General features: G+C 37.2%; 1 protein-coding gene across 1 annotated transcript; it reads right to left on the bottom strand.

Moving 5' to 3' along the window:
• Nucleotides 1-25,820, bottom strand: LOC110097660. The gene is given in 14 exon segments (XM_020824168.2): nt 1-709; nt 5,353-5,505; nt 5,718-5,843; nt 5,915-6,054; nt 6,247-6,351; nt 6,895-6,912; nt 14,366-14,498; nt 14,691-15,208; nt 17,071-17,802; nt 17,870-17,938; nt 21,043-21,152; nt 21,387-21,495; nt 22,494-22,552; nt 25,355-25,820. Coding segments are annotated over 14 exon segments (2,619 nt in total). The 5' UTR covers nt 25,578-25,820; the 3' UTR covers nt 1-585.

Genomic DNA, 25,820 nt, shown 5'->3' with positions numbered 1-25,820 from the left:
TTTTTTGGGAAAATTAAGCTCATATCGCTCAATTATATTATATAAGACAAGCCTGTGTTACAATCTAGGAACCCTAGCTTGTGATTCAGACACCTGTTGATTTTCTTACTGCTTCCAGCATTCTAGTACAAAGAAAGCTGCCTCAAAAGAAGCACCTAATAGTTCATGCAGAAAGTTATTGACATAAAACATCCAGTTACTTTTATTTTCTGGCAGCCCATTTTCTCTTCATTCAGGCTATACATCTTATTGGTTCGACTTCCTATAAAAAATTAGCAACTAAAACTTCTTCTAGCTGCTCTTCTCAGCTATCTGGGACTTCCATGTTACAGTGAGATAGCCTTGACTTATCACTCAATAGCTACATAAAGTGCAGAACTGAAGAATCTTACAGGAATGGTTTCATCCTGACTATATGAGGTCGGCTTCATAAAATCTGGAAACTGATAAATCTTTTGGGCAAATCAGTTCAATCTGTGGCAGAAGAGTTTTGTATTGAACAGTGCATTGCTATATATGATGATAATAAGCAATTTGAGATCTGTGGATTTTCTGCTTGAAGTTCAAGAGCTGGATTTTCTTCATCTAATCTCTTGATAATGAGTTCTGCCGAGTTAATTCATATTCGGGCTCTTGGCGGTCATTGTTCTTCGGACGAGTCGAACACAGGAAGAAGAATGAAGCTGTGTATATGGAGATGTGCCAGAAACTGAAAGGAACATAATAGTTCAACTAATAGCAGAGAATCTGATTACTTTGGAGAAATTATGAGCAAGTTAAGCATGTAAAAGAAGTAATGAGAATTAACTGTAACTTGACATTCTTGTTAAGCATAGAAGCATGTTTGGTAGCACATAAGAATGATCAACTACAAAATAAAAAAATTTAAAACCAAAAAGGAAATCCAATTACAATCTGAAACCAAAAAGGAAAGCCAATTTCCATTTGTTGATGGAAATTTATAACAGTTTTCCATTTCCATGATGTACTTTTTACCTCTTATTTTCTAAACATCACCGGACCCTCTGTAATTTTTAACCATATAATTTATGTTGGCAAAACGAATAAAGTACTCATCAATTTCCATTTAGTTCTCGGGATTTCCCAATAAGGGGTTGTGATGAGGTCATCGATAGGAGATTTCGGCGCGTCTATCAGAGACGACCACGGAGATCGACGGCCATGATGGAGAGCCTCTATTATTGATTTTATTTGTACTAGCAGTTTATATGTTATGCATTTATTTTCTTAGTTTTCCCATTTTACCCCTGAGGGTATTAGTTGCTCTTGTAGCCCCAAGGGGCATTTTAGAATTTTGCATCTACTTTTATTTGGAGCCTATTTATATGGCCCCTTGTATCTTGTATGAGATTATTGGATTATTGAATGAAAAATGTGTTTTGTGTTCTCTTTGTGAGTGCCAATATTTGGATCTCTTTGTGAGTTCCTTTAGAGATCTCTTAGTGAGTTCTCAAGGTCGTTACATGCTACCCTCATCTTCTCTACCTACATCTCCCGCATGCAATAGTCAACCGTGGAAAGGAGCCGAATTTTCGTGAGCAATTTTCATCCTTGGAGCCCAACCGCCGGCCACCCTAGGCCCGCCGGCCGACCACCTTGCCGCCGGCCACCCTCCCTCTCCACCACTTCTCCCCTTCTCCTTCCCCAACTCCTCATTGAAATTCGATTTTCAAATTTCACTACTTTCCAAATTGGGAAATTCTATTTTTGGAAAGTTTTTGAAAATCAATCCAAAATAAAATTTACATGAAAGTGGATTTATTTTCAAATTTTCCTAATCATCAAATCCTATTTGGAAACCCCCTTCCTTTCTCCCCAATTCCCTCCCTCTCTAGCCATGCCGCCGGCCCCCTATGGGGAATCCCATTAATTGCTCAATTAATCCCCAAATCCTATTTGAAATTCAAATTAGGATTGAATAATTTTCCCTCCACTCATCTTAAAACTGGCCTACGCTAGTGGATTCCATCGACGAACACTTCTCCGTCTACACGTGGATTATCAAAGGTCGATCTACCGTACCCCCTCCACCTCCGAGATCCTTCCCCACGGCAACGTTCCTTGGCACCTCCATCTTAGTGGCAACCTCGATGCTAGTATGGACAATCTTCCGCCGCTCAACCTAGTCTCCGTAGGAAAGATAGATAAAGGTCTCAAGGTGTGAACAACTCCGTATTAATTGTGGGATTTTTATTTACTAGTCGTAGCCTTATGTTTTCCTTTGCAATTGAATAAATAGTTTGGCTATCTTGTTGAAATTTCTAGGCCTAGCAAGTTGAACATCATGAATTTCTTGTAATCGAATTAACTTTGATACATGATTATTTAATTGGTTGAGCTAGAATTTAATTCTTTTTTAACTCTTGTGTAACTCTATCCATGCATCACATCAGGTTGTTTTTTAGTAGTGATTCTTTAGGAATTTCCAAAACTATTCAGAACAAAGAGATAGACTTTGAACTCTTTGTTTGGTAATGATGATCTCCTTAATTATTTAAAAAACCATTCGATAAGTGAGGTCAAAACAAGATTGTAGCTTAACATCTGGCCTTCTTGAGCAATTAAGTACCCAGAAAGATTGTTTGGAGAAAATTTTGAAAGAGTTTACATCAAAAAAGCTTTCCATTACATAGCTTAGGTTTATTTTAATTACTTTTTGGATATTGTTCCTCGGACCAGAATCATGATGACAAGCCTCGAATAAAAAGGTTTTTTTATATTTTTGATAGCCTGTGTTGTGATACTAATGTTTCTCAAAATGAATTTGGATTTATGCTGGATAGGTATGCTATGGAAGCTACTCATTTGCTGAAAGGCTTGATGGAAAAGTATGTAGAGTAAGTAGGGTCTACATATGGTATTTATTGATTTAGAGAAAATATATGATAAAGTTTTAAGAGAAGTGCTTTGTACAATTCTAGAAAGGATAAGAATTAATAATACTTATGTTCAAGTCATTGAGGATATGTATACAAGAGCTACTATTCATGTTCAAACACAAGGTGGTTTATCAAAAATTTTCTTATTTCAGTTGGATTACATAGAGGATCAGCTATAATTTTATATCTTTTTACTTGAGTCATGGTTGTTCTTACTAGACATTTGCAAGAGGATGTATCTTGGTGTATGCTTTTTGCCACTGATATTATTCTTGTTGGTAAGACTAGAGGAGTTGATGAAAAACATAATTATGGAGGCTAACCTTAGAGTCTAAAGATTTTTGTTTGAGTAGATTTAAAATCAAATACATAGAGTATAATTTTAGTAATAATACATCTAGTAGTGGGATTATGACATTGGGTGATTGAGTCATTAAAATAGTGCATGTTTTAGATATCTCGGATCTATTGTTCAATGTGATGTTGAAATAAATGATGATATTATTAGTAGAATTCAAGTTGGATGGTTGAGGTGTAGGAATGCATTAGACCTATTGTGTGATAGAAATGTATCTCTAAAACTTAAGGGAAAATTTTATAAGATGGAGGTGAGATCTAACAATGCTTTATGATGCAATATGCTGGTCATTAAAAGATAAGCATAAAATTAAGTTAAGAGTTGCAATGCTTTATGACAATGGTGAAATAGATGGGGATTTTATTAGTAGAATTCAAGTTGGATGGCTGAAGTGGAGGAATGCATTGGGCCTGTTGTGTGATAGAAAAGTACCCCTCAATTTTAGGAAAAAATTTATAAGATGCCGGTGAGACCTACACATTATGGTGCAGAGTGTTGGCCATTAAAAGAGAAGCATAATATTAAGTTTAGTGTTGCAGAGATGAGAATGCTAAGTTTAGTGTTGCAGAGATGAGGATGCTCAATTGGATGAGTGACTTTACTCTTAGAGAGGATACGAAATGAACACATACGTGAAAAGGTTGGAGTAGCTCCAGTGAAAGTTAAGATTAGAGAGAGTTGCCTTAGATGGTTTGGTCATATAAAACGATGACCTTCTGATGACCGGTTAGGAGAGTAATATATTACATTTGGCTTATGTTAAGAAAGATATAGGTAGACCTAAAAAGACTTGGTTAGAAGATATTAGAAATGACATTTCTTTATTAGATTTAAATGAGAATTTGATTCTTAACATGACAAAATGAAGAAAAAGAATTCATGCAGCCAATCCCACATTATTGGGATAAAGGCTTGATATTGTTGTTGTTGTTGTTTGTTATCTCCTTCTTCAAGCATTAAGATTACATTTCTGATTAATTTCTTTCTAATTTATTTATTTTTAATATCTTCAACTTTCTTCTATATTTTCTTTATTGGCTGGAAAGAGAAATTTTTTTAGGCATATTTGATACAATCTGGTTTTTGGTTAAGAGCACAAATTTCAAAACATATGAGTAGATTTATTAGCCTTTAATTTTCTTTAATAATTTCTAGTAAAAGACTAGTGAGTTTTTGCTTGAACTGATTTCCGACAAATTTATTTCTTTTCATCGAAATTATCTATATAATTGTTTGGGATGTCTCAGATTTGCAAATTTTATTTGTTAGTTTTATGATCTTCTACACCACATATTCCTATCAACAATGGACCTTTGAAAAACAACAAAGAAATTGCTTACCATCACATGCCTCTACTGCAGTGGCGCAAGGACTTAATTCACATGAACCTTTACAACAGCAAAGGATATCATAACATAAAACATGATAATATAATATAATATAATTTTTTTTCATTTGAACATCGTTAATTTCACAGTATTATGGAAGGTACAAATCAGTAAACATAAGTTAACATGTTGAAGGACATGAAACGTACGCATATATTAGTAAGCCAATAAGCATGATAATCGAGCATACCATATCCTAGGGGAGATGGTATGTGGTAATTCACAACATAGCAGAGTTTAATACATCAGTTATTATTACTCGAGTCAGTGTCAATATTTTGCTACTCTTCAAAAAACAACAACATCAAACCTTTGTCCCACTACGTGGGGTTGGCTACATGAATCATTTTTCTCCATTGTGTCCTGTTAAAAGTCAAATTCTCGTTTAAATCTAATAAGGAAATATCATTTCTAATATTCTCTAACCAAGTCTTTTTAGATCTGCCTCTACCTTTCTTAACATAACTCAAATTTAATACCACTACTTTCCTAACCGGGTCATCGTAAGACAGCCGTTTTATGTGACCAAATCATCTAAGACGACTCTCTCTAATATTATCTTCCACTGGAGCTACAACAACCTTTTAATGAACATGCTCATTTCGTATCATATCTCTAAGAGTAAAGCCACTCATCTACCAGAGCATCCCCATCTTGCAACACTTAACTTAGTATTATGCTACTCTTCAAAAAAAAAAAAACATACCTATGCCAAAACCAGTAGCTTCTGTTGGTTTCTAATGTCCAGCTTGTTCCAGCAAGAACCAATCCCAAAAAACCAAGAAAGATGAATGGCCAGCGGAATCTTCTTAGCAGTGTGGTAATCAAATTCCAGCACCATCTCTTTATACTTTGCCAACTGTATCATGATCAGAATGCAACATGAGAACTTGAATGAATTCGTCAGGAATATCAAATTATAGACATGGAGCCTGGAGAAATAGATGTTAGATGCTGAAGAGCATCAGTCGGTAATTGGCGATTGTACAGAATTCGGCAAATTACTGTTTTTTGTTGAAATGGTGCCATAAAATGAAGGCATAATATTAATAAAAGCGTTACAGAACATACCGGGCAAGCATGCTGAAGTCAAATCTGATTGGCCACAAGGATCTATATGCAGCAGAAAACTCAAGGAACCAACCCACAAGAAGACCAAGGGTGCCAATGGCTATGACAATGACAACATTCTCTGATCTGCAATCATTAACACATAATCAGTACTTCAGTTGGGAGCTCATTTGAAATAATCAACTCATAATCAGCACCTGGTTGCGCCAGTTACTGCTAGGAGAGCAGTGACAATGGCAACTGCAGTGTGAATGGCTCTTTTTGAAGCCTCATCTATAGTGGCCATATATACAAAGGTGCTCACCACAGCCATGAAAGAAAGCCAAAAGTCCATAAACTGTTACAAAAACAAGTCCGATATATTCAAACAAGAAAAAGCTTAAAAGCCCGAATGCTTACAAAAATAAACAGAGAAGGCTATTATAAGATTGTTCCTGGGTCATAAGAATATCCAGTTAATAATCTGAGAAGGCAATTTGCAAATTTTCCTGCCTCAAAAGCAGCTATGGATCTATAAAGTACAACACACCTGAAGTGCATGAAAAGAGAGAGCACACCAGCTGCCCACATCACAAGCATGATATAGCCCACTGGAAATCCCACTAGAAGTGAAGAGTACCCATTCGGCGAATGCCTAGATAAACAATGCATTGCCATCAGAATGAATTCACATCAAACAATACACTAAAGATGAATCCAGCAAAATAACTAGTTTCAAAATCATAAAAAAAATCAAGGATAAGTATGCTTTTGCAACAAAAAAAACATAAAACAAATAACAACACCAACGAAGGTTGTGAAAATCGGATCGGACATAAAACCGGAAGGAGAGGTTCAGAATTCAATGGTTTAGGCGAGGTTCAATCGGGGTTAAATTGGATGGCGTAATAAATATAAAAATTATTTAAATAAAATTTAAATGATAAAATAATCATGTAATAATATAATTTTTTAGTAAAAAAAAAATTGAATTCACACATTAATAATAACTTATGTAATTTTAAATTAAATATATTCAATCTTTAAATTTAATTCAAATTTAACAAAATTTAACTTACATATAAAATTACATATAAAATTATAAATTTAATATAAATTATTATTAATTTATGTTATATGTTTAAATATAATTTACACCTATAAATTATATATTAAATTTACATTTATAAATTATTACCTTCTCCCTCCAAAAACACTTAACCCATGTTTGAATTGCAAGTGGACCCCACTCCCTGGCTCCCTCTCTCTTCCGCCCGGCCCTGTGTCCGCCTCCTGTAGAACTGGACCGGCTGGGCCGGGCCAGGGAGAGCCGGGCCAAGCTGGACCGGCATAACATTACCCCCCTCCCAAAGTACCACCTTGTCCTCAAGGTGGAAGGCAGGAAACTGCACTGCAATCCTCTCCAATGGCTCCCATGTGGCCTCATAATCTGGGAGGCCGCTCCACCTAATTTTCACTTCCTTTTCCCCCTTTTCATTGATGCGCACTCCTTCTACCGCTAGAGGCTCCAGTGTCACTTCCATGTCTTCCCTCAATGTGCTGGGCAGCTCTGGGCTTACTGCATGCTCCCCCACCACTTTCCTCAACTGTGATACATGAAAAACGGGATGTATTCTGGCTGTTGGAGGAAGCCTCAATCTGTATGCCACCTCCCCGATTTTCTCCTCCACTTCGAAAGGGCCAAAATATCTCGCTGCTAGCTTCTCATTTCTCCTTTGGGCTATAGTCCTCTGTCTGTAAGGTCGGAGCTTCAAGTAGACCTTGTCTCCCACTCCAAACTGTATATCCCTCCTTTTACTGTCCGCCTGTTTCTTCATAATCTGTTGGGCTCTGAGAAGATGCCTCTTGAGCTCGTCCAACACTTGATCTCTTTCCTTCAAGTGCTGATCCACTGCAGATACAGGGGTACTCCTATGGCTGTAGTGTACCAGGTGTGGGGGGTCTCTTCCATATAACACCTTAAAAGGTGTCATCTTGGTAGCCGAGTGATAGGAGGTGTTGTACCAGTATTCTGCCCAGGCCAGCCATTTGGCCCACTGCTTCGGTGTCTCAGACACAAAGCATCTCAAGTATGTCTCCAAGCTTCTATTCACCACCTCCGTCTGCCCATCAGTCTGTGGATGATATGCTGTGCTTCTCTTCAATACTGTGCCCTGCATCCTAAATAACTCCCTCCAAAAATGGCTCAGGAACACCTTGTCCCTATCAGAAACAATAGACTCAGGTACCCCATGCAGGCGGACTATCTCTCTCACAAAAGCTGTTGCTACTGATACTGCAGTGTATGGGTGTCTCAAGGGAATGAAATGAGCATATTTGCTCAATCTGTCAACCACTACAAATATGACCGTGTACCCTTCTGATTTTGGAAGCCCATCAATAAAATCCATAGTAATCTCTTCCCAAACCTTCTCTGGTAGGGCCAGAGGCTGTAGTAATCCCCCTGGTGCCATCGTCATGTGCTTGTTCCGCTGGCAGGTGTCACACTTAGCCACCATCTCCTCTATGTCTTTCCTCATCCCTTTCCAGTACAATTCAGCAGCAATTCGACTATAAGTTTTCTGCACTCCTGAATGCCCACCTATGGCACTCCCATGAAACTCCTGTAGCAGTTGGGGAATATGAATGGAAGACCTAGGGATCACACTCCTTCCCTGATAGTACAGTCTTTCTCCCACCACTGAGTAGCCTGGGTGGCTGTTTTCATCTGATAGCACCTCTTCTTTGATTCTCCTTAGCTCCTCATTCTGGATGCTCTCCTCTTTGATGGCTCCCCAATCTATCAGAACAGGTACTGATACCGCCATCCCCTGGAACTCCTCCATACAGCGTGATAAGGCATCCGCTGCCTTATTTTCTAGCCCTGGCCGATAGTGGATCTCAAAATCATATCCCAACAGCTTGGATAACCACCTCTGATGCTCTTCTGTGACCATCCTCTGTTCCAACAAGTACTTCAGGCTTCTCTGATCAGTTCTGACAATAAAATGTCTGCCCAATAAATAAGGTCTCCACTTTTGGATGGCCAATACAATAGCCATCAGCTCTCTCTCATATACCGACTTCAGCCTAGCCCGGGACGACAGTATCTGACTGAAGTAAGCTATGGCTCTATGGTTCTGCATCAACACTGCTCCCAATCCATAGCCTGAAGCATCTGTCTCCAACACAAACACCTGATTGAAGTCTGGCAGAGCAAGCACTGGCACCGTCGTCATGGCCTTCTTCAGCTTCTCAAAAGCCTCAGAAGCTGCTTCCCCCCATACAAAATTATCCTTCTTCAGCAGCTCTGTCAGTGGTCCAGCTATGGTGCTGTATCCTCTCACGAACCTCCTGTAGTAGCCGGTCAGTCCCAAAAATCCTCTGAGCCCCTTCAAGGTCTTGGGTTGAGGCCAGGCCAGCATTGCCTCTATCTTGGACTGATCCGCAGCCACTCCCTCCTGGGATATCACGTGTCCCAGATACTCCACTTGTGCCTGAGCGAAGTCGCACTTCTTGAAATTGGCCTTCAGCTGATGCTCCCTTAGCACCCCCAACACCACTCTCAGGTGTTCTAGGTGTTCCTCCTCAGTCCTGCTATAGATGAGAATGTCATCAAAAAATACCAACACAAACCTGCGAAGGTGTGGCTTGAAAATTCGGTTCATCAATGCCTGGAATGTGGCTGGTGCATTGGTGAGGCCAAAAGGCATCACCAGAAACTCGTAGTGGCCCTCATGAGTCCTGAAGGCTGTCTTCTGCACATCTTCCTTCCTCATCCTGATCTGATGATAGCCTGACTTCAGATCAATTTTGGTGAACAAAGCAGCTCCATGCAGCTCATCCATCAACTCGTCAATAACAGGGATGGGAAACTTATCAGGCACTGTCTCTTTGTTGAGAGCTCTGTAGTCAACACAGAACCTCCAACTCCCATCCTTCTTTTTCACCAGCAGAACTGGGCTAGAGAAAGGGCTCACACTGGGCTGAATGATCCCCCCTTCTAGCATTTCCCCCACCAATTTCTCAATCTCATCTTTTTGCACCTGAGGGTATCTGTAAGGTCTCACACTGATAGGGGAGACTCCCTCTTTCAGGATGATCTGATGCTCCCGCTCTCTGTCAGGTGGGAGTCCCACCGGAGGTTGGAACACATCCTCGAACTCCTGTAGAAAGGGCTGAACCGACGCAGGAATGTGTTTTTCTTCCCCCTGCTGTTGATCCTCCAAGCTCTGCAACTCCACCAGGAAACCTCCTCCTTCCTCATGGATAATTTTCACCATCGACCTGAGTGACACTCCAGCTCTGGACAAACCTGGTTCCCCCCTCAGCTTCACCCTCTTGCCTTCTACCATCAGTTCCATCACCATGGTTCCCCAGTTCACCTTGGTTTCACCCAAGGTCTGTAGCCACTTCATGCCCAAAATGACATCTGTGCTACCCAACTTCAGGGGTAGGAAGTCCTCTACCACCCTGATCTCCTGTAGGCTCATCTCCACTCCCTTGCAGATCCCCGTGCTAGACTCAATCTTTCCTGTCCCCATCATCACCCCATAACTGCCTGTCTCAGTAGGCTCTATCCCCAGCTCCTCCGCCACCTGGGTGGATATGAAATTGTGGGTTGCCCCACTATCGATCAGTACTACTACCTCCCTCCCATGGATCTTCCCCTTCACCTTCATGGTATGACTAGGAGTAAATCCCATCACTGAATTGAGGGATACCTCGGCCACCTCCAACTGGGGGTCACTCTGCTCCTCATCAGAGTCATCACCCTCCTCAGGCGCCTCGTCTATATAGACGGTGAGAGCCCGAAGAGCGCGATCCTTGCATCTATGTCCTGGAACAAACTTCTCCTCACATCTGAAACAAAGGCCCTTGGCCCTCTTCTCCTGCATCTCCTCCTCAGTCAATTTTTTGAAGCTTCCAGCAGATCTAGTCACCCCGCTCTTCTCCTTTCCACTCTCTCTAGGTAGAATGGGGCTTGGTCCTTTTGGAGCCAAGTAAGTGGTAGTGGTCCTGGTGGGACCTCCTGAGTGGTTGTTCCTCCACGAGCGGGCGTTGGTCTTCTGGTTCTCCACCAACTGAGCTAACTCCATCGCCTCCCTCAGATCTCTTGGTCTCATGACCTTCACTGCATCTCTGATCTCGGGTTTGAGGCCCTTCATAAAGTTCCCCCCCAACGTACTGTTTGATAGGCCCTCCATGTCTCCCACCAAGCTCTCAAATTTCTTCCTGTATTCCTCCACTGTTCCCTCCTGAGTGAGGGCATAGAACTGCTCGGAGATCTCCCATGGGCTGCTCCCCCTGAATCTCTCCCTGATAGCTTCCTTGAAGTCCCTCCAAGTCCTCACCGGATCCCACTTATCCATGTACTTGAACCAGGCAAAAGCCGCCCCTTCCAAGCACATACTAGCCGCCATCAATCTCTCCTCCTCCATCAGGCCATTCACTGCAAAATACCTCTCCACCTTGTGGATCCACTCATCCACATTTCCCTCCTCGAACACTGGCATTTTCAGCTTTCTGGCCCTCGTGTCCACCCCGTATGCCCTATTCCCCCCATGGCCTCCTCTGTCCCAGGCAATGGGGTCTTCCCAAGTTCCTCTTTCTCCATATCGGGGCTCATCCTCCCTCCTCGGCCGCCGATAGCCATCTTCCCCTCGCGCTCCGCCATGGTGGTTATGGATCCCCCATGGCCGGTCCACTGGGTCGGGCCTCCGACGACGCCAATCATCCTCTCTTTCTTCCCGCCTGATGGACTCCCGATGCAGCATTCTTCCGTTGCTACCAAGCAGTTCCACCTCCTCTTCCCCTTCCGGCTTTGCCTTCTCCTTACCCTTGCTCCCACTACCTTCTCCTCTTTCCTCCGCTGGCACAGCTCTTGCTTGCCCTTCCAACAACTTTTTCATCATCTCCTCCAATGCCATGAATTTCCCTTCCATATTCTCACTCAACGTCGCCATCTTCTCCTCCAGATCCGCCTTAAATTGACCCACTTCGGTCTCCAAGACTTCTACACGTTTAGATGCCATGGGAACCAAAAAATGGTCTCCGGATCCCTTCCGAAACGCAAAAATCTGCAGCGAAACAGTGGAAAACAGCCCCCCACCGTCCGGATCTTCGCTCTGATACCAATTTGATAGGAACCCCTTGGATTTCCAAGTGTCTCTCACCAAAAACAAATAGATCCAAGATGAAAACTGCTGTCCACAGCAGAAAAACAGCCAAAAACAGTAGAAAAGTAGGGAGAAATTCTTGGAAAACAATAGAAACGATTGTATTCCACTAGTAGACCAACAAAACCAAAGCAAGATACAATGTTCTTCAATTCGAGAGGAAGAACAACTCTCCAACGATCTCCGGCAACGCCAAGAGCCCAAGCAAGAAAACCTAGAACACCAAACTCTTTTCAAAAACAAGATGATCGCCTAATCCCCTCATAACTCCCTATTAATACAATCTAATTCAAATTAAAAGCAAAAGGACTACTCTACCCTTCCTTCTTCCTCCAAAAACACTTAACCCATGTTTGAATTGCAAGTGGACCCCACTCCCTGGCTCTCTCTCTCTTCCGCGCGGCTCCTCTGTGTCCGCCGTTTGTAGAACTGGACCGGCTGGGCCGGTCCAGGTAGAGCCGGTCCAAGCTGGACCGGCATAACAAAATAGTACCTATTTTTTCCATGTGTATAGGTAGAAGAATTATATTATTGCTAATGTAAGCATTTAATTCACAAATAAAAAAATTATCTTGTTGTTACTTTTGCAATGTTGGTTATATTCATTATTTTTATAGATTGCGGTGAATTGTAATACTTAAGTTTAATTTTATTGATCTTGGACCATTCAGTAACAATTAGGGTACTTTTTGTTATATCATATCCATTTGAGTTTGGGTTCATACTGCTTAAGAAAAGGGGAGGGGGAATGAGGAAATTGGCCTTGTTTGGCTTTTACAATGGAGCACACCAAGTGTGTTATAAACCTATCTAGTTTGGTCCAAGCACAGACCGAACCAGCTCCGATCCATCTCCCCCCATCACACAGACCAAAGCCATAACTCTCATGATCGAAACCATCTCCGACCCTCTTTGCACGATGCCTCTCTCTCCAATCATGACAATCACACGATTTTCCTACCTCCTAACGACCTTCCGCCTCACCATTTAAAGCAAAAGGCAAGCTAGGGCATCATACCTACCCTTTCCTTCTCACAGCAGCCACCGAGCAAGCACCCTCCCTCTTTTCCTTCCTCTTCGCTTCTTTCTCTCTACTGCAACCATTGAAATTTCCCCTCGCTCTTCTCACCTTGCATTCTTCTTCGTCCACAATAAGCATCTATCAACAAACCTTTCTTCTTCACTTTTTCCTCCTTCCTTTCTTCTACTTGTTATTCCTTTTATAATGTTAAAGTGCATTAGGTTAATATTAGTTTTAATTGTTGTCTCTAAATCCTATTCTTGCGGGTTTATGTCTTACTTGAGGAGAAGGTCTCTATTTTTTGAGAATAGTATTTAGTTAGAAATAAGTCGTGTGTGTGTATATAGACCTTGTAGTTGGCGGCATATCCTTGTAGATGTGCATAACAATGATATTTATAACCGTTTGATTTCATTTATTGGGGAGCATTTGTTTGGTAGAAGCATGCAACCTATAGCCAAACTTAAATTTAGAAGCGACCTCAATAAGTAAATGTTATTTATTCTAGTATAAACATACTTGCCTTTACAACAACAACAAGTTTTTATCCCATTATGTGTTTTATAAACATTACCACAGGAGTTGAGTTATCAACAGTAGAGTATATTGATTATTATATATTTTATAGCAAATTATTATGTATTTAAAAAAAAATTATTATGTATTTGAGAGTTGGGTAGTTTCTTTCCTCTCATTTATTATTTTGCTTGTTATAGTCTTTTTGCATTGATGTACTATTTTTTAATTCATAATGAAATGAAATTTCAATTTCCCTTACATTATTTACTCTGATATATTCAATTATATTATTGGTCTATGCACTTTCCTTCTTGTGAGTACAAAACATGTGTTGATATGCCTTCATTGCGCCCTGTATTATCGGGGTGTACCACTCAACAAATGGATGCCTGTGCAAAACTCTATTGGGTTCAAGTCTTTCACACATGATTACACATTCAGCTTGTAATTATGTTTCACACAGACTTTTGTAACGTTAAGGGTGCGTAACTACAGTTCCAAGTACACAGTGTTGAGTTATGGAGACTCATTTCTTTGGAATTTAATAGTTGTGGAGGGAACTTTAATCCAGAAGATAACTCGTAGATCTACAACCTCTCCCATGCGTCAACATGAATCCACTCTCAGGTATACAGACTAGGTTGAAGGGTATGAAGTAATTATTTAAAAAAAAAAAGCATGGAAGAACATTTTGATAGTTCTTTCATCCTCATCTTCCTATATATACTGTACTTACTCAGTTTCTATAAATACCAAATTTATCTAACCACAAGATCTGAAAGTAAGGAAAAAACTTTCATCTTTTCTAGCGCTTCATTGTTTTATTTGTTTTTCTTTTACCATGTGAAACTATAAATATGTCCAGAGCGGGGTACTTAACTAACAATTTGCCAGAAAGTAGAAACACGCTTTACTGTTATTCCAATCACCATGATCTCTATCTTAATTACGCTACAAACAAAGTGTCATCATGCATATATTAAAAATAAGTTTGCTTTATGTGATGAATTAATTTCACCTTGAGGTGAGACAAGCTCATTGCTGCAATCATAACCTCCATGGTTTCGGTCACAAGAGCAGTAGCTGAATTCAAAGGTGAAATTAAACAGGCTTCAGAAAGGAGAAGAATTTTCATGTAAGATATAGGCTTCGGTTGGGACTCTTTTTTTCAGCTTCTTAAAGCAACTTAAAAAGTTACTTTATGAAGCAATCAGAAAGCCGTCCCAAACGAAACCATAAACATGGCTGCAGCAGTCAATTAAAAACAAAAATTACCTGAAAAATGTCAATCCACTCTCATCAACAGAATAATGGCATTGTCCATTGGAAGAGCAATGTTTGGGGCAACCATCGAGTGTAATGGACATGGAACTTTGGTGTTCACCAACATCAGTGGCGTGCCGTACTCCAATACTCCAAATTCCTTCCCTGACATAAAGAAGGTAGAATTCTATTCTTCCTTTATTTGAGTCATTAGATGTCACAAGCATTGATCCATTGCTATTGCTTGTGCTATTTACAGAAAAATCCCAATTATCAATGGATACAGCACCACCATATCTGGTGTAAATTTCATAGGCTGCATCCTTGTCTGTTACTAATTGAACATGCAGATTAGATCCAGCAGCACCGTGAGGAACATCCAAGAAGAAATAAGTCCACGCAACATTGTCGACAGAAGAGTTGCTTAAAAGATGATCTAGTTGAAAATTAGTACCCTCCAAGGATCCATATTCACTCACTGGAAGGTAAAAAGACTCAAGGGGAATACTTGCACCTTTTCGAATTACTCTCTGCAAGTAATCATTATCTGTATATCAGTAGAACTTTCTTGAATGCATATTATATTACTTTTCAAGAATACATTCAAATTCTCCACCAATGTTTTCTAATTGTTTTATTAGATTTTGAAGTTGAAATATGAATGAAATGATTATGAATTTTATATTTAGGAATTTAATTCAATTTTGTGTCCTTATATTTGATTTTTAATCATATTGATACAATATTTAAAATATAAAATTCATGATGTTTATGCCTTGACTTACACTTCCCCTTCCAAAACAATGATCAAAATGATAAATAATGCTTCTCATTCTCATAGGCCATACCATCACAAGCATGTTTAATGAAATAAACCAAAAATAATAATAAAATAATGTGAAAAAGAAAAATTACAAAATGAAAATAAAATAGTGATTGATTTGTTAATTTGCTAATATGAATGCTCAATATTTGTATTTTTGGAGAGTGCATAATTTCATATCTTCATCACTCTTTTGCATAAATCCTTTGCATGGTTTCTAGACATGCTATCTTTAATTTACCCATTCTTCATCATAATTCTTCCACATTAATTGTATCTACTCATTTTATAGATTCACCTGCTACCCTTCATTGTTCATGCCAAAATAACTAAAATATATTTTTCATCATATTACTCTCAATAGGTTTAATTCCTACCATATATTTAATATAATCATTTCTAGATCTATAGTACTTAATTGATCATACATTCATCTCTATTCTCATTTTTGCCGCCTCAACTTAGCAATCAATGACTTATTTCCTAACACTCTGATCTATATAGCATACTTGACTTAACAATTATTTTATAAACTTTACCATTAAGTCCTAACTCTCAATCATATTCTCTTATAGCATGGTGCTCTTGAGGCAATCCTCCATTTTAGCTACCAAACATTAACTCTAAAAATTATACTATCATCTAGATCCTCATTCTTTTGTTTAATTGATAAATGATATTTAAACCCATCACTTCAAGATTTTATTTGATCTTCCAGAAAAATGTATTGATAATTTTATTTTACTTCTATTAAATTGACATAGTATATACTTGGATTTGTATTAAATCTTAAACTTTTTATTTTATTTTATTTCATTGTTCTAACTTTTCAGTTAGAACATATTAGAAATGACATTTCTTTATTAGATTTAAATGAGAATTTAACTTTTAACAAAGCACAATGGAGAAAAAGGATTCATGTAGCCGACCCCACATAGTGGGATAAAAGGCTTGATATTGTTGTTCTAACTATTCAATTACTTCGACCGAGTTCTCACCTATTTAGACTATATAATTTACAAATAGCTTACACAAAATTATCTCATTTTTTAATATTCTATAATTTAATAATAAACAAAAAAGTGAAGTTTTTCCGTTTTAAAAAATTCTTGGTTTCTTCTCCCATATGATAGTCAATAAAAACGTGGCATCCAAGTAATCAGCTGAAATAAGCATATCAATTTTTTAATTCCTATCCATCGGTGATTAGGACAAGCCGATATTTAATCATGAATTCAACCTTATCAGTTTGAACCACTGATAAGTAAAATCAAGTTTCTAGTCTTCACAAGCAACTCTTCCCCTAAATTTATAACGTACAAAGGAAACAAAAACTTCTCCATTAGTATAGCATAACATATACATTGTAGGTCCCAAAAAAAAGGTAAATCCCAATTCATGTTTTTTTATATTCAAAATAGCCTTTCAGGTGCTGTGGTTGTTCTTCAGGCTTAAATTACCTAACAAGTCATATTTAGAATTTCAACTACGACCTATGGATACAACTACATGAGCAAAATAATGGAAATCGGGTACTACTTGGGTCAACACTATTGGAGCTACTCGTACCTGAAGCAAATGTGATTCCCAGGTGCAGTTCTGTCCAGTCTTTCCATTATCGCACTGATACAATTGCCACTCCAAAGAAAAGCACAGTGTGGCCTCAGAAAAGTTTCCTTGCATTTCTTCATCTTTTCTTTTCTGATTCTGAACCTGCAGAGCAACAAACCACTGTCCAATTTTTGGTGAATTAACTACTAAGGGGGTCCTGCTTATATCTGCAGAATGATCATGTAAAGTACTAAGTGGCATCGCATTATATCGAGCATAACACATAACAAGAATTCCATCAAAACCAGCTGAACTTTTAGATGTTTGATTAAACATTAACTCTGCAGCATTGATGCTGAACTGAGTTACTGGGGCTACTATATCCAAAGAGAAGAACTTTAGCTCTCCATTGCCAACACATGACATCATAGAATTGTTACAGCTGACAAAAACTTCCGCTGGTAGAGAGAGATTGGAACTTAGAGCCATTCTTTTCCTTTTAACAGGGTTTGGAACAGATATCGCATGACTGTTAGCTTCCAAATTGTCACCAGCATACTTGAGGTCCAAATCATTCCTGCTCATGTAAAAATTGGCATCTAAAAGAGTCCTCGGGTGCTTGTAGTTAGAAGATTGAGAACAAGAAATCAAATCAATTGTACTGTTGCAGTAATCACCCCATTTTGTTGAAGAAGCACATCCTTCTACATTTATGCTGGCACTTAGCGTGTATGAATGGCCTCTGCTAATCTGCAATTGTATTGCAGGTTCGTAAGATTCGAACATTCAGAAAGTTGAAACTAATAATAGAACTTACCATCTTTGACTGAGTACGTTCAGGTCCAAGGCCATTAAAAAATCCAACATAAAATTGTCCTGGAGACACCTGTATAGTAAGTCCTAGCATGAGTTGAGTATATATTTTAAGGGCTGCTTAAAATGAAGAAGGAAGCCATAAAAATCTGAAATTAGTGGTTATAAGCTCAAGAATGTCAGCTTGCAATTGAGGTTCCTTCACTTGAACCACTAAATGCTAAGGATTCTTTCAATTAAGAACTACTGCCCAAATGCAAATGACACTGGTTGAGCATACAAATGACACTTTTAGTCAAACTGTCCCAAGGCCTGATCTCATTTCTATTAGAACGGACAACTCATTAACATAGCAGGAGCATTAAAATTTAAATATATATTTACAAAAATGGAGCTTGTTGACCACATAAGCCTCTGTGACACATGTGTGAATTTTTTGTTATTTGATTATAACAAATTTTATGTAGAGTCGCCTAATTATTTACTAAGTATTTTCTTTTAGGTTAATCATTTAAAAAACAACCATCAAGATGAAAGATTACTTCCACTAAAGTACTAAACTAACTTGGAGTATTTTCTATTTGAAGGATGGACTCAATTTGTGCAATTCATAAAGACTCTAGAGAAAGTCCAAGGTCTAAAGTCATTGTAGTTAGTTTATAAGCTTTAGTCAAATTCATAGTAAATTGATTGACTAGACTTATCAAAAACCTCGAGGATGATGAACACAAACCTAAAATTAATTATATTTTATCTATATTTATTCAAAACATACCTTAAATATTGCAAAAATTAATTTTTGGGAATTAAAATGAATTTATTTTTAATTACTTTATTTACAAATTTTATTATTTGCATTAGTTATAATATTAGTAATCATATGATAAAAATTTACTTCATCTTGAAATTGATTACTTGTATTATTAGAGAGTTTATATAAGCTAAAATTTCATAATTATAACATTAATTTTTTCATTTACATGTAGATCATGCTAAATTATACTAATAACGGATAATTAATATTCCAGAATGCCTTTGCCTTTACTAGCTTCTTAACCCTCCTAGAGTTATGACTCATGAAACTAATGAAGAGCAACAACAATGGTGAAGCGAAGATGATGAGCTAGCAACAATGTGATGAACGGGATCATAATTATAAGTAAGTAGTAAGTAGTACAACAAAGGTGAAAAGTCGACAAAAAAACAAAGGTGATGCTAAAGAAGCAATACTGGTAAGGGTGTTTCAACGCAACTACATCAATATAAATTGTAATCTCCCAACTCCCCCTTAACAGCCACCTCCCACCCTACTTTCACAAAGAAGTAGGGGCGTAAGTAAGTTAGTTTGTGCTTGCTAGCTGGCTCAAACTCAACTCATTAATGAGCTTAAGAGTCAAGCTTATCGACTCATGAGTTCAAGCTTGAGTTGAAACTCGGGCTTATATATTATATGAACTGGAGCTCAAGTTGGAGCTCGGCCCAATTCAACTCATAAGCTTATCAAGCTGCTCAATTAAATTTATTCAAAAATTAATTTCAAAAGAATATAATAAATTAAAATAATTTTATCAACAATATATCTCATAGTTACGCCCTAATCCTATTATTCACATTATTCCCAACATTCTAGGGGTCACAACTGTCTTTAAGTTCACCATTGTGATTTGACACTACTTGATGATATGAATTACAAGGTGTCCATGTTAATTCCTTCAACCTTGCTTGTAGTCATTTGTGTATCCTTCTTACAGTCAATTACATGTTGCAATCTACATAATTCCAAGTGTGATTAGGCAACCCTTGTCATAAAATTAGCAATTTATATTTAAACTTTCAAATATGGATGAAAGGATAGAAGACGCCCATTTCAGATTATCAAAATCATCTGGCACTCTTTATGAGGTGAATAGGTAAAAGGTAGCCTTATTAATTGCTTAAATTCTTCCTTGCTGTTATTTTTGAAGTCTTCTTAATGTCTATTACAGGTTGCATTCTACGTAGCTTCAAGTGGCATGCCCACAAGGCCTAGATTATTTGATGTAATAAACCCAACCAGTGACTAATCCAATGGGGTCAATTCATTATATCATTGGCATCATTATTTCCCTAGACTTCATTATTGGAAAGCCTCCAAGATCCTTAAACTCCCAAAATTTCTCTTCCAATAATCTCCAATCTCCACATGATAGTGCATGGAGAAAGAATGCAGATGGTGGACCAAAAACTTAAGTTTTGCATTCTAAATGAATTTTGCAATCCTTTGTAAGGGAATTCTTAGATGCGTCGAATAGAGAATTTCCAAAGGAATAGTAATAATTAGTGCAAAATTGATTAGCATAAAAGCTTAGCTTTATGTTTGTAAGTTTTACAAGCATCTTGGAGGCATTATAAATGCTGTTCTAATCCAAATAATTTGGCTAGAGATAAATCATTTTTCCCTTAAAATACCAAAACACTTGTTTTTTATATTTATTTTAGATTACTTTGCTAATTATTCTGCTGACAAATATTTGCTTATCATGAGGGATTAGATAAAAAGATGTTCTCTAAGAATACTCCTATTCCAATATATGATAAGGAAGACATGACAAAAGCATTTTATGTAGATCTAAGGAAGATAAGGCAAGCCAAGCTGCTTTTGATACAAACTGCCACTCAAGTACATGAACATCATTTTTATTTGATGCGTACTTCTTGAGTGGTCTCAAATGCCAAAAACAAAGATAGTGCTAAAAATGATGAGCTATAAAGCTCTGGCATGTTGGTAGGAAACACAAATAGATACTTTCCATTTTAAATAAAACAAAAAAGGTAACGGCTATCTCGTTGTTCATCCTAAAAAACAGGAACTTTTTTAATGAAATTACTAAAACCATTGGTCTCATTATCAGACAGTCATGTTACAAGATATTTTGATGCCTGGCTATTAATAAAAAGTAATTGATTAGCACCATGGTCCCTCCTCCCCAACCCTCTGAAAATACCATAAATATGCACAAATTCTAAGCACTTATGTCATATAAATACGCATTAACACTAGCGAGAAATATGCTAATATAAACAAGCTAAGGTAAGAGATCGACGTGGCGGAGCAATATGTCAATACCATATTCATAACTAGCTCAGCTATAAATTGTTTGAGCTTAAATGCTAAATGCTTAGAACTATCATAACAACCTTGTCTTTAGTCAAAGTAATTGTTAGGTTCTTCTGAAATGGAATGCACTGCTCCAAATTGGGAAGATATTGTGCGCCATCAGAAGTTCCATTAGCGATAAAATTTGACACTGCAATAAAAAACATAGTTTTATTCCCTGCAAATGATTATTTCTGTGTGACAGAGAATGACAACACCTAGAAGTATTTTTCTTGCAAAACTAACTCATTATTTTTTAATCTTTCAAGTATATTAATGCATTACACCAAAACCAATAAAAAAGTTGAACAGAGAAAAATAAAATGCTGGAAAATGAAATTAATGCATAAATACTTATGCTTTGCATCTAAATGATGAAGCTTACATAAATAATCTAAATAAGTATCTGAAACATCTGGAAGAGGCAGACGGCCTTCATTGAAGCATATAACTGGAAGCATGCTCTTTTGAACCTTCTTAAGTTGTTCCTTATCCTGTAAAATCAAGCCATAAGCATTGCAGCCAAATGGTTATGCAATTAGATTATATGCCAAAGAATAAGCAAGAAATTCACATAAGAAAATGAGTGAACATATATGGCAACTAGAAGAAAAAAAAAATTAAGACAAAGGAAAACCAGTAGTTTAGGAAGTCATAAGAGCCTGCCAAGTGCATATGCATATGTATAATTGAGATTAAGAGCACAATATGACATTGAGTCACCTTCATAAAACACTTAGGCTTCGTTTGGGACGACTTTTTTACTACTTCTTAAAGCAGCTTCCTAGTATAAAAATTTAAACTTTTGTACTAAAAAGCTGTTTTAAAAAGCAGTAAGAAAACCGTCCCAAACGAAGCCTTAGTTATGAAGCTTTATTAAAAAAGCATACAAATTTGATGTCATATTGTCCTTAAAAGATACTACAAACGTAACTAAAAGAAAATTGAAAAGATGACTAAGTGAACATGAAAAACTTGTAGAAAGGAAGTACTGTGCAACTTGTCAGACTAACAACTAACAAGTCGATAATGCATCCCCTATAACTAATTATTAGCCATGTAATACAAAAAGAAAGAACAAGGAAAAAAGGGTAAGCCATTTGAATACTGTCCATTCAGTCACTTTTCAGCTCTCAATCCATTCCTTCTATAGCTACCTTCTGAAACTTCTAAAACATCAGAGAATCCTTTTTATAGTAAGAAATCATAGGTTTCATTGAAATACTAAACACTATTCAAAAAGGTAAAATGTTTTTATTTATGAAAGAATCGAGTGCTGTAATTGGATCTACAGGTTATGACATCTACATGAAATACAACCATAAAAGAAGAGAGATGGAAATTTCTAATTAGATTAAAGTTGTGTCTATTAACTAAGAAAGAATTAGAGAGAAACAAATCCTAGCTATTCAAAGCAATGTAAAAATAAATCAGGACTTAACAAACAACTATTTCCAAATATATTTAGCTGACAATATATCAGCATACTTACAATTTCAACACTTGATGTGAAAATCATTGTTACGGAAGAGAACCAAAGTGGCACGTCAACTGCATCAAGACAGGCATTAAGTCCAATGAAACTCAGGAGGAAGACAGACAAGAAATAAGAAATTCTGAGGCTAGAAAAAAATGAAGACTTTTGCATGATATGTTCTTCAAACAATCCTAGCACATATATCAGAATAATTTTGCATGCTATGTTTTTCTTTTCCTTTTCTTTGCTTTATCAAGGAGAGCTACCAAAAACTTATAAATTCATTATTAATAAAGTTTGGAGACAAAAGAAGTGCAGAGTTCTAGCTTGAGCTTTTCGAACCGAAAAAACATAGCATTAGACTTGAATCAACCTCATCAAAGAAATACAGCGATTTAAGTGAAAAAAAGATGGTACATAATTAAATTCAGATCAAGTAGAGTATATGTCAAAATACTAAGAACACTCGACATTGATCATAAAAGACTGAGCAAAGGTAAAGAAAGGTAAGCATATCAAATACCCTTAGTAAGAGTCATATTACACCTCCCAAATGAACGTAGCAAATGATTCCAATTCAACCAAGTGGAATGCAAGTGGTTTATAGGGTCTTCTCCAACTTTCACTTTTTTCTTCATATAAACTTTTAAAAGATCATTTAGGAGTTTCGTAGGTGCTTGAAGAATTTTTATATCTATGAATTAACACAATAAATTCAAGTCTAAATTACTACCATGGAGCATTAAGAAACGCACTGTAATTTTAGAGTTGATCTGACAATAGCTGAGATAGCAGAAATAAACTGATGCAATGAAAGATATTTTTAAGAGTCCCAATTTACAAAGCTTTGAATTTATGATTAATGCATTAACCTTGATGTTTAAAGGTTTTCGTTTGAAAAGATCTAAAACCAAATACATGAAGTGTAATTCCAGTAGTAATAGTCTAGTTGTGGAATTGTGACATTGGATGACCAAGTCATTAAAAAGAGAGCACGTTTTGATATCTCGGGTCTATTGCTCAAAGGACCAGTGAAATAAGGAAATTTTTTGTAAGATGGTGGTGAGACCACTCATGCTTCATGGCGGCGCAGAATATAGGTCATTAAAAGAGAAGCATAAAATTAAGTGTTGCAAAGATCAGGATGCTAAGGTGGATGAGTGACTTTATATTTAGAGATAAAATATGAAACGAGTATATACTTGAAAAGGTTCGAGTAACTCCAACGGAAAATAAAATTAGAAAGAGTCGCCTTACATGATTTTGTCACATAAAATGTCGCCTTTCGATGACCTTGTTAAGATAGTAGATTTATTAAATACATAGTAGGCCTAAAAAAACTTAGTTAAAAAGTATTAAAAATGACCTTTTTTATTAAATTAAATGAGAATTTGACCCTTAATAAGACACAATGGAGAAAAATGATTCATGTAACCGACCCACGTAATGGGTTAAAAGTTTGTTGTTGTTTTGCATTATAAATGTTGACTTCATTAGTGTGTACAAATGTACCATTCACACTCTAGTCTACAAAAGCTGAAACCAAAGTGATCAAATTCGCTAGATAGGTAAACCATGAGATTCTTGGGATTTTTTTTCAAACAATTACATCACTGGTGCTGCTTACTCCTTACCAAAGAACCAACATTTCCACAAGATATGTTAGAAAAGCATAAAGCAAAATAGACTAAGGTAGACTATAAGCATTTCATTTCTGAATAGGATAAGCTTTAGTACCAAAAGCAGTACAGATTACAAAGGATGATGATAAACAGAGAGCAAACAAAACCAAAAGTTGTCAAACAAGCCGAAAATGCAAGATTCTTGTAAGTGTAGGCTGCTCATGAAGATTGCCTGATGCTACTTAGGGGTTCTTTGGCTGCAAGTAGGATTTAGTAAATCCAATAGATCCGGATTCACTATATCCTATGTGGGTTAAATTTTTAAAATTATGTTGTATAAAGAGTGTTAAATCCAACAAAATTCAAATAAATTGACTGACTACTTATTTCAAGATTTAAAGATACATATGAATGAGAAATCTTCTTATAGTTTGCTTATATCAACCTTAATAAGACTAATTAAATCATAATTAATATAATTAAATATCACAATTAATAATTAATTAGTATTTTACTAAGAAAACTAATTAATAACTCATTGTAAGAAAAATTAAATAAAAAAGAATATTAATTAGCATAAGATAATTAAATTTTAATTAACAAATATTATTTTTGACAAACACCACACACACACACACATACATACATATATATATATATATATATATATATATACACACATTATATGCACGTACAATTGCTAATGTTAGCCAACAAAAGCTCTCATCTTCCTCTCCCAAATCCCTATCCCCTAAATTTCCAAAACCTTTGGAGACAAAGAAGTAAGAAAGTCTCAATTGGAGCTTGTCTAAGAAGGGATCAACAACGTGAAGAAGAATAGGAGTTTGTAAGAATTAAGAATTTAAGTTAACTTTACCCAATGCTAGGATTTACTAAATTCGGAATTTAAGTCGCAACAAGATTCCAGATTCTGTAAGTTTTTTTTCTAAGTCAAACTCGCACACACATCACATACACAAGCTTCTAACCTAAGAAATTTCAATTTGAGCTAAACAACTCTCCATTTTCCAATCCATCAGAAATTTGTTCCGGCGACAAACACCCAAAGACCAGTAAACCTCCTTCCGAATCCAAAACATTCCAGAAAACCCATCACAAAAAACGAGGGAAGAAAAGAAATTATAACGAAAGATCAAAACTTTGTTGCAGCAAAACAAAACGGAGCAGAAGAGGGAGGGAGATGAAGAAAACGGCCACGATGATTAAATGACAGAGAAAACTCCCGGCGCTTACCTCTCAAGTAAGCCCAATCATAAGGCCTCAGCCATATATTCGGGCGGCTGAAACTCCAAATAGTGGAGGGCCCCTGTTGCCCCTCCGCCGCCATCATCCACAAGGAAAGCCAGAAAAACCAGAAAAGGCGGAATCGATCGGAAGCACCCATGAAAGAGATTAAAGAAAGAGAACCCTCGCTGGAATATCTACGCCCTATCTGGAGTCCCTTTTCCTTTACCATGAGTTGCCTTCGATTTTTTGGAAAGGCGAGGGTGACCAAAGAGTCTTTCCGAATTGGCGTTGCAGAGCGCAGAACGGAAAAGAGAGATAGAAAGAAGAGACCATTTGGTCGGAGCTCTGTCGCGTGGAAAAAAATGGAAATTGGGTAGCGATTGGGCGACTACATGGCCAGCGGGCAGTTGAATCTTTGGACTGCTATGATTAGTATTTCATGTTCATTTGTGATCCCTTCTTATTTTTTTCT

This window comes from Dendrobium catenatum, unplaced genomic scaffold (genome assembly GCF_001605985.2).
Source record: "Dendrobium catenatum unplaced genomic scaffold, ASM160598v2 fragScaff_scaffold_1338, whole genome shotgun sequence".
Taxonomy (NCBI): Eukaryota; Viridiplantae; Streptophyta; class Magnoliopsida; order Asparagales; family Orchidaceae; genus Dendrobium; species Dendrobium catenatum.
The sequence above is the reverse complement of the archived record's forward strand: the minus strand, read 5'-3'. Positions and strand labels throughout refer to the sequence as shown.